This window comes from Solea senegalensis, linkage group LG7 (assembly GCF_019176455.1).
Source record: "Solea senegalensis isolate Sse05_10M linkage group LG7, IFAPA_SoseM_1, whole genome shotgun sequence".
In the NCBI taxonomy this organism is placed as follows: Eukaryota; Metazoa; Chordata; class Actinopteri; order Pleuronectiformes; family Soleidae; genus Solea; species Solea senegalensis.
Genome location: NC_058027.1, coordinates 28,272,904 through 28,283,238, shown reverse-complemented (window position 1 = coordinate 28,283,238; position 10,335 = coordinate 28,272,904). Strand labels below are relative to the sequence as shown.

The following is a 10,335-nucleotide window of genomic DNA, read 5'->3' as shown; positions in this document are numbered from 1 at the left end:
TTGTGGACAAAAACAAGAACATCATCGTTTCCACGTTTCATCATTTTTCAACAATTTCTGGGGGGTTCAAACAATTATTAAACTGATCATTAGCTACACACTGTAGCTCCTCCCACACTGAAAAACAAAGATCTTAAACAAGGATCACGTGACAATGAGTCGCTGCTCTGAATCTTCTGTACGTGTTCTGCCTTTTTTAAAAGTGCTCTCAGAGTTGGCAAATATTTGAAACTCGCCGACAACCTCGGATTACTCGGATTTTATCACACACACACACACACAGTGCTCTATTCAGCCAAAAGAAAATACCACGTTAGATCGCTCGTTGTCACGGCAACAGCGTGTCCAGACGACACTTTCCCTCTGAATGTCACACAACCTTCTTTTTACATGAATTCAAATCAAATATTCAAACGGCAGAAAAAAAATCTAGCGTACTGTACCTTTAAATGTCTGCGGTAACACACACACACACACACACACAGGCAGTGAAACGCTCACGTTCCCTCATCAAAGTCTATTCTGCTTGTTCTTCGTCGTCGTCTGTGAACGCGTCACTTTGCTTAAAGGGACAGTTCAGGTATTTTCCACAGTGTGATTGAATGAGGAACTGAGTGTAGGACGTGTTGATCACATGATCACGTCTTTATCTCACTGTGAGACAGAAGTTTGTAAAGCACTCACTCTCCCACACCAAAGTCCAGAGAGAAAACCAGTGGTTTTAGCTGGCTGCTGCCTCGTGTGGTCACTTTGTGTCACTGAAGTAAATCTGAATGAAATATCTCAAAAGCTGAATTTGACAAAATAAGAATTTGAACTTAGTGACGGAGGCAGCAGTGTGTGTGTGTGTGTGTGTGTGTGTGTGTGTGTGTGTGTGATGTTAAAAATCACTGGTTTCCTCTGTGGACTTTGGTGTGGGAGAGTGAGTGCTTTACAAACTTCAGTTTGCTGTTGTTCAAGTAATAAAAATGTCTACGATATCTTAAGAACCTGTTCACGTCTTCATCTCACTGTTAGACAGACTTTATAAACCACACTCTAAAATAACCTGAACTCAGCCTTTAGCAGCGTTGTCGTCACAGTTTTCACCTTAAAATGGAGAAAAACTCCATATATAAATATAATATTGTGATATTGTCTTTCAAATTCCGTCAATAAACACCTTCACAAACTCTTTAAGAGAAACATTTAAACGTCCTTATTTGAAACCCTCACATAAATGACTCACTTCCTCTTCACTTCCTCCACAAAACAAAGTCTCTCCCAAACAGACCGTATGACTGCAGCGACACCTAGTGGCTACTGTGCACACTGCCTACTGTATCAAAGTGCTTCCAGTTTTTTTGTTTAAATCATGAATTCACAGTCGATGTTTACGTCAGCGTTCCTGATGATCGTGAAGAATCTACCACACTTTTTCTTTTTTTTCCTTTGTTTTTTCTCTTTTCTCCTTTTTGCTGAAACAAGAAAATAAAAACACATTTATTGCTTCATTTTCAGATTTGAACTTTTTCTCTCTGGTTCTAGAAAATATATTTATGTGAATATATCTATAACAACTGGATTACTCCGCCCCCTAACGTCTCACACAGCTGCGACAAGGTCAACCACGTCACCATGTACATATGTGTGTGTATATAAAGTACATATATATATATATATATGTACTGTATATGTATATACACATAAATATAGATACATGTGTATATACACACATATATACACGCATATATATATATATATATATCTCATATACACACACATCTATGTGTGTGTATATATATATCTCATATACACACACATCTATATATATGTGTATATATATATAAATATATATATATATATATATATATATATACATATATATACATGCATGACACGTGGGACAATGTGGAATTAGATTTGTGTCAAAATGATCAAATATTATCAAACAACACTTTACAACAATCGGAATTTAGCTACAAATGTATTTTTTTTGCGATTCTGACCATGGGGCGGGGCTTATAAAGCTGCCTGCTGATTGGCTACAGAGTTTTGGAGCGACAGCTCAATGGACCAGGCTTGGAGTCGCTGTCTGTCCTAATATGTCAAAGATAATCTGACAAACGTTAGAAAACTTACAATTTACATTTACAATTATTATTATTATTGTTATTATTATTATTATTATTATTATTATCATTGTTATTATTATTAGAACCTTGACAGATGTCGCTGTGGTTTTTCGGGGACAGAATTGAAGGTTGAGAGTGAAAACAATTTTCAAACAAATAAAATATAATATTTTTTGAATGAGTCGTCGATATTTTATTTGTAATTTGTGTATTTTTGATTTTTTTAAAAGTGTTTGTTCACGACGATTGACACAAATATAACGGCACATGTATCCACAGTAATCGGCTGTCCTGTAGCAGAGCTCCACCCACTCCCCCTCACACACACACACACACACACACACCGTGGGGGGTGGGGGGGCACTAGCACGGTTCAATGCCAACAGCATCTTTTTTTTCTTCTTGTACATTAAGGTGGAACCAGAGGAGTCCTCTGGCCTGTTAGCTCCCCATGCTAACGCCCCGAGCTTCCCGTCCCAGGGCTGGAGGTCAACCAAGGTTCACTCTGACCCCGCCTCCCCCGTCCTCCCTCTCAGGACAGAACAGAACCCAAGTCTTGTCCTCCGTCTGTCTATCTTTGTCCATCTGTCCGTCCCTGGGTGACGGTGTAGAGAAGACAAACATGCGTCCAACACACACGAGTTATAGCGGCCCGCTACGAGCCTGTCAATGATCAGGATTTTAAAAGTCCAATATGCAACTTTCCGCCTCGCGTTGCGTCAGGAAACAAGCGTGAATATATTGTTTGTGGCGCGGTTACCGCGGGAAACACCGGACCTTACAGATGCTGCTTTGCTCAAATTTAGACGAGCATGTTTGCAGACTCCCGTCATAATGACGCCGTTTTCATGCTAACGCTCCAACTAACCGAGTACGTGAAGATTTATTTCTGAAAAAGGCTTCAGGCCTGCAGTGTGGTAACCGCGGGAAACACCAGACCTTACAGACGCTGATTTCCTTCAAATTGTTTATCAAGACGAGAATGTTCCCGTCCCGACATCTTTCCTCTGAGTTTTCTGAAAGCTCAGAGATCGGGACGCCAAGTACGTGACGGCTTCACGAGTGTCGCTCGAAAACATCGGAAAGCACAGGCGGTATCAGCGTCATGGAAGAAAGCAACTAGCTTTTCTTCAGGACAGCTAGCATAACCGCGATAGCTCGACTTTCGACTCGTGGCACTCAGGTAAATTACATATTGGACCTTTAACTTCTAATGGTCAGTATGGATTAACATCATCAATGTAATCATTGTAATATTATATATCTTTTACTCTAACGGCGTCTTTAAACATATTTTTTGTTCGTCTTCTTTTATTTTATAGATTTCTCTACACGGTTAAGTTCGGGGCCAACACCTGACTCCCTATTGGCTGACAAAGTTTCCTCCCATTCCGATCACAAGATGCGCGGTGCCGAGCGGTCATTGGACACGGTCTTGCGGAGGCGGACTCCTCGCCTGATCGTGGTCAACATATCACCAGAACCTTCCACCTCGTCAGTCCCCGCCTGAGCGTCGGCAGAGCCGGTCGTCGGGGTCGGATCGTCGGGGAGGGCGGGAAAAGGGAACTGCCCCTCGCCGAGGGCGTGTGCACTTGCTACTAACTCACCGATCTTCTCAACTAGGCTGTGCCGATTGGCTGCGATCATCTGTTCCTCCTCTGACCCCGCCCCCATTCCCATTGCTAGGCCTGCGTGCTGCTGGGCGTAGACCTCCAGCGCCGCCCCTGATCCCCAGGCGGTGTTAGGGAGGCTGAGGCGTTTGGGGGATGCTTTCACATAATCGAGCGCGCCTTGTGCGTCCTCGACCCCGGCAAAGAACACGCATTCCTCACTGCCCACGCGCACAGGAGCCCCGCCCACACGTCCTGCACCGCCAGCACCGGGAGAGTGTGAGTCTCCGGGGACGGTGGGCGTCTTCACGGGCACGATGGGCGGTCGGATGGGGATGGGACCCACGCTCGACAGTGCGCGCCTCACGCCGGGTTTGGTGGATGGGGTTCGGCGGATGGTGGCGGTGCCTGGAGTCCCGCCTCCAACAGCTCCACCCGGTTGTCCTGGTATTCCATGAGCACCGGGACCAAGAACACCACTGGGAAGTCCGGCTGTACTGGCCGGACGCTTGGTCTGGATCATGCGCCGGTAGTTCTGAGCGATGTTAGAGTGGCGAGGAATGGTGGAGGACTTGTCGAAGTCGGTCTGTCCGTCCGGACCTTCAGCGTCGCCGTTCACTGAGTGACAGTCGTAATCTGAACCTGATGCACATGAAGAAAGACAAGAAGGGAGAGGGTTCACGATGAAAGGAGGGAAAGATTACACAGGTTTTTGTCAGGTACTGAAGTCTAAACCATCTGTAATCTAGACTTTACCCTTCAATAATCTCAGTTATCTCACACCACTCACTCTCCCACACCAAAGCCCAGAGAGAAAAGCACTGATTTTAACATCTCACACACACACACACACACACAGGAGCTGTTGATCCACTGCTGCCTCCATCACTACATTCAAATGTCTTATTTTGTAAAATTCAGATTGACCTCAGTGACACAAAGTGACCACACGAGGCAGCAGAGGACCAGCAGCTCCTGTGTCCTTGCAGCTAAAATCACTGGTTTTCTTTGGTGTGGGAGAGTGAGTGGTTTATAAAGTCTGTGTCACAGTGAGATAAAGACGTTCTTAAAGACATCGTAGACTTGTTCTCTGCAGCAGGGGGCGCTGACGCTGTGTCAGCACACAATGGTTTTTATCACTTTCAAACAGAAAGTCATTTAATATGATTCACTTTGATTTTGTCATTAGTCGTCTGTTATCGGAGACACAGCTGTCTCACTGCAGATGATTAAAGGAGTCGTTTAAACACTGACATATCAGTTATTAAAAAACATAACACATTTGACTTTGTCCTGAACAAGAATCTGCTAATGCTGAGTGTGAGAGTGAGACCTTGTGAAGGGATGGTGTCTTCAGAGCAGGACGGGGTGGTGGTCTCTGTGCTGTATCCACTGGAGTACTGCAGCGAGTCTCTGCTGCTCTTCTGCTGCTCCATGCTCAGTCCTCGCGTCAACACCATGGCCAGGTCACTGGCAGCTGGAGAGACGTCCTCTCCATGCTGAGGTCACACGCGACAGAGCGAGAGTTTCATTACCAAACTAACACGTTCAACATCAACGTCCACGGAGTCCACAATGAATGTGCTGCATAATCCTAATCTGATATGACAGGGATCATTTATATGGATATACTGAGACAGAGGAGTGAGGCTCAAACCGTGGACGTTTAAGACCCGTCTCATAAAGTCTCTGCCAGATAAATAGATACTTTATTCATGTCACAGAGAAATAACTCAACTACACAGTAAGAAAGCTTCTTCCAACAGGAAACTCAAGTTTGTGTAGCTTTATAAAGCGAGGCTTATAAAGCGAGCGCCATTTTGTTAAATGGCCTAGAATCGGTATTTTCTTTGGATAGCCGTGTTTTGAGTAAGAGCCGAGCTCACGATGTCACACCTGGTTCTGGTGTTTCACACATGTTAAAGTCTGTTCAAGTCTCGGGGTTCAGGATCTGAGAAAGTCACAGTCAAAGCAGAGGAAGTTCTACCTTGGCTGCGATCGTAGCCGGGGTCATCCTGGCCCTCTGTCCGTCATCGCAGTGTGAAGGTCCGGCGTAAGCCTGAGAACCCGGCGATGCCTCGTTCTCCCTCAGCCGGTCCAGAGGTTCCTTCCTCCTCTGAACGCCGCCGCCGCCAGCTGCTGCTGCTGCTGCTGCTGCTGCCGGCGGTGGCTCGTACTGACCTGCTTTGGACCAATCCTGAGGAGGTGAGTGGACAGCATTAGCATACACAGACTTGTCCAGTATCCAGCAGCTTGAAGCCCTTCATCAGAGTGCTTGTGTGGGTGAGTGTGGGCAGGGAACTCTCTCTGAGGGTGAGAGTATTTGGTCGGCTCTCCACATTCTGCTCCGTTTCTCCAGGAACCAGCGAGTGAGACAGAAAACCATCAAATAAAATACGCCGCATACACACCGAGCACACGCCGTCATTACGTCAAACAATGTTTTTACCTCAAGACAAAATGTAGCTCAACAGTCAAACGACACATTCTACTAGAAAACAAGGAGTTGTGTTCTCCTGTTGAACCAGCAGGAGGCAGCAGCTACTATACTGTGCTACCTGGATGCTGTTGTGTTTGACGTTAGCGACGACTGACCCTAAACACTTATGTTAGCAGCTCCTGTAGCAAGATGACATAGCATCATCATATAGGTTAGCAGCTACAGTAGCTAAATGACATAGCATCATCACCTTAGTTACCAGCTACTGTAGCAAGATGACATAGCATCATCATATAGGTTAGCAGCTACAGTAGCTAAATGACATAGCATCATCACCTAAGTTACCAGCTACTGTAGCAAGATGACATAGCATCATCATATAGGTTAGCAGCTACAGTAGCTAAATGACATAGCATCATCACCTTAGTTACCAGCTACTGTAGCAAGATGACATAGTATCATCATATAGTTTAGCAGCTACAGTAGCTAAATGACATAGCATCATCATATTAGTTAGCAGCTACTGTAGCATTAGTGTTTGACTTACCAGCTACAGTAGCTAAATGACATAGCATCATCAGATTAGTTAGCAGCTACTGTAGCCAGATGTAGCGAGCCAACACAGTGACATTGTGTCCCATCCTCACCAAATGTCTTTGTTTTGTCAAATTTGTCCTCACTTTGACTAAATGTCTTCACAAAAACAGTATAATTGACGTTATTTAGGAGGAGGAGCTATGAAGGAAAACAACAAGATGTTTTTCACTTGACTTTCCTACTTAACATCCATGTTTTTCACTTAACTTGCATGTTCTACCTTTAGTGTCCTTCTTCCCTAATATTAATGTTTCTTCTTAATGTCCATATTTGTCCTTAACATCCATGTTTTCATAGAGCGCGCTCTCACACACACACACACACACACACACACACAGATGCTGCTCAACATCATACACATGAATATTGACTTTGCTGACATTAGATTTGTTGTGTTGTGTGAGCAGATGTGCAGACTGAGACAAACTCTCAGTCATTTCAATAAATCTGTGATGCTGCCGTGATGAAGGCTGCACACAATGTTTCAGCAGTCAATGCATGTTTTTGTGATTATGAGTCAACACGTCTGCAGTGAAGCACACACACACACACACACACACACACACACACACACACACACACACACACACACATCTGTATCTGCTGGGCTTATATGGAAGCATCCTTAGTTTTTCTCTCATTGTCTTTGAAATGGATGAATGTGACATCACAAACACGACAACTATATATACTGTACATATACATATATATATATATATATATATATATATATAAATGTATATATACATATATATTACATAGACTTACACACAGGGTACTGGTCTTAACCACTGAGCCACTCCACCCCTAAATATATATGTATATATGTATACATACATATATATATACATAAACTGAAAATGTTTTATTTTTTTATTTTATTTAAATTTTTTGCAAAACCAAAGTGTGTTGTTTTTTTTGCACAATAGAAAAAGTGTAATTGTACAACATGCTATTTTTGTGTAGTAAATGATGCTGTGTACACTGTGACGTACTGTGGTCGGGGAGCTGCACTCGCTCACTGACTGACAGGTTTCTGAAGCCTCTGACGACGCTGAGCTCGATGATTTCTGCAGCAGAGAAATGGAAACAACAAGATTCTGTTTACTCGTCAACAATCTGTGTGTGTGTGTGTGTGTGTGTGTGTGAGAGATATTCATATCTTTATGACAAAAAAATAAACATGAATGAGATGATGCAGTTTGCAGATTTGTAAACCGAGTAAAGGGAAGTGTGATTGTTAAGAGGTTCCAATATGAGCTGTGTGCGCCCCCTGCTGGACACCCTGTGCTTGAGACATGAATAATTACTGTCATTGTTTGCACAGATTTAAACCACTAAACAAATCTTATTCCATAACAAAAACATCTTCAGGTGATATGTAAATCACCTAATATTATGTTTGCAGTGTTATTTGTGTTGTTAGACAACCACTCACTCTCCCACACCAAAGCCCAGAGAGAAAATCAGTGATTTTAACGTCACAAACACACACATTCAAATGTCTTATTTTGTCACTTCAGTGTTTGAAATCTTTGTTCAGATTGACGTCAGTGACACAAAGTGACCACACGAGGCAGCAGAGGACCAGCAGCTAAAACACTGATTTTCTCTCTGAGGTTTGGTGTGAGAGGCTCAAATCCTTTATTCTCATGTTTCCATGTTTTCTGGGACTGAGCGTTAACTGAAGAATGGAAATGTCCCTTTAAAGCTGCAGGATGTGTGTGTGTGCGTGTGCGTGTGCGTGTGCGTGATGTCGGTCTTACACACCTGGCTCGTGATGTCAGAGGGCATGGGTGAAGGTGGCTTGGAGTAGATATTTGCGTCCTGGGACACGAAGCCCGAGTCGTGGGAGGAGACGCTGCTTAGCCGGTGTGCGGCGATGCCCCCCGGTGGCAGAGGCTGGTGTGGCAGGCTGCTGCGGTACCGATAGGAGGAGGAGGAGGTGGGTGAGTGTGGTTGGGAGCCGCCGCCGCCAACACCCGCACTGCCACCTCCTCCTGATGAACGGGAGGCACTACTGTGGGCGCTGTTCACGCTGCTGTAGGGGGGCGGGGCAGAGGAGCAGGGGGAGGGGCAGAGGAGCAGGGTGATGAAGGGGTGAGGAGTGTGAGGACAGTCGTGATGATGGTGTGGCAGGGTTTTTAAGGTGAACGTCGTCGGTTCATCCGTTAATTAGTGACGGTCAAGAACAAACACACAATCAAACAAACAAACACAAAAACAAACAAACAAGCAAACACACAAACAAACAAGCAGACACACAAACAAACACACAAACAAACAAACAAACACAAACAAACAAACACACAAACAAACAAAAAAAGACAAGCAAACAAACAAGCAAACAAAAAACACACAAACACGCAAACAAACAAACAAACACACAAGCGAGGGGAGTGAGTGTGTGAACGTATGAAGATCCAAACACACACTGAACTAACGATTATTATTGTCGTGAGTCATTTTCTGTTGTTTGGTTCAGAAAGATTGTTTTTGTCCACAAACTAAAAACCATTCTTGTTTTATTCTTATTCTTTTGAATCTTTCAAAAACAAACAAACAGGGTGAGCCTTCATGTTTCAGGCACAGGGGGGCGCTCACAGCACAGTGTGCACTTGACAGAAATGAGTCCTCTTCACGGCTGTTTTACTATTCTGATTATTATCACTTTGAGTGTTAATTCAAACCGGTTTCTGTCATTTTTCAGCTTCTTAAATATTTCCTGGTTTCTTTGCTCCAGAAAACAAAGAAATCATTTGAGTTTAAGGAAAAAAACAAAGACGTTTGAGAACATCAATGTTTTATGAACCAAACGACTCATAACTGAAAATAATGTTAGTTACAGTTCACAAAACAATACACATGTCAACATTAATAAACACACAAATATGTGTTTCTGTCTCTCTCTCTCTCTCTCACAGACACACACACACACACACAGACACACACACACACACACACACACACACACACACACACAGACACAGTTGATGATTAATTCAATCGCAGTAAATAGAATAGAATAGAATAAACTTTATTAATCCCATGCGGGAAAATCTTTCATCACAGTGCTCCAGTGTACAAAGGTAACGAATATTACCAGCAATTTTTTTTTTGTTAAGTTAAGAACTATAAGAATAAGGATAAAGAATAAAAATGAGTGGACAAACTGTAATGACACATTGCCACAGACAGGGGGAGTGAGAGTCACAGCGAAGGCTCCTCTTTCTTTGTGTGTGTGTGTGTGTGTGTGTGTGTGTGTGTTTACCTGCACATGCTGCTCTTGCGTGAGCCGGAGCTGCTTGGAGATGAAGGCGGAGTCTGATACGACCAACTGTAATCTGAGCCTTTAAGATCCTTAATGACCTGAGAGAGACACACTCTTCATCCACTGTGTGTGTGTGTGTGTGTGTGTGTGTGTGTGCGTGTGTCTGTGTGTGTGTCACCTGTTCACCAGCAGGGGGCAGTTTGTGAGGGTCAGTGGTTAACACAGTGAGGTCATCGATGATGGCCTGCAGGTGAGTGATCTCTCCTAACATAGCGATCTCTCCGTTCTACACAAACACAGAGT

The 10,335-nt window shown here is 43.8% G+C and overlaps 1 protein-coding gene across 4 annotated transcripts in view; it reads right to left on the bottom strand.

Moving 5' to 3' along the window:
* Positions 1 to 2,147: 2,147 nt before the first annotated feature.
* Positions 2,148 to 10,335, bottom strand: part of LOC122772415 (protein MTSS 2-like) — a 14,437-nt gene continuing 6,249 nt past the window's right edge. For 3 of the 4 annotated variants that reach the window (XM_044030444.1, XM_044030446.1, XM_044030445.1), the window contains 7 exons: positions 10,211 to 10,318; positions 10,033 to 10,130; positions 8,532 to 8,802; positions 7,757 to 7,831; positions 5,712 to 5,921; positions 5,058 to 5,223; positions 2,148 to 4,366 (listed from right to left, as the gene is read on the bottom strand). In XM_044030444.1, coding sequence (XP_043886379.1) covers positions 3,510 to 4,366; positions 5,058 to 5,223; positions 5,712 to 5,921; positions 7,757 to 7,831; positions 8,532 to 8,802; positions 10,033 to 10,130; positions 10,211 to 10,318 — 1,785 coding nt within the window. In that variant the 3' untranslated portion in view covers positions 2,148 to 3,509. The remainder of the gene's footprint in view (positions 4,367 to 5,057; positions 5,224 to 5,711; positions 5,922 to 7,756; positions 7,832 to 8,531; positions 8,803 to 10,032; positions 10,131 to 10,210; positions 10,319 to 10,335) is intronic. The other variant, XM_044030447.1, reaches the window with a different exon arrangement.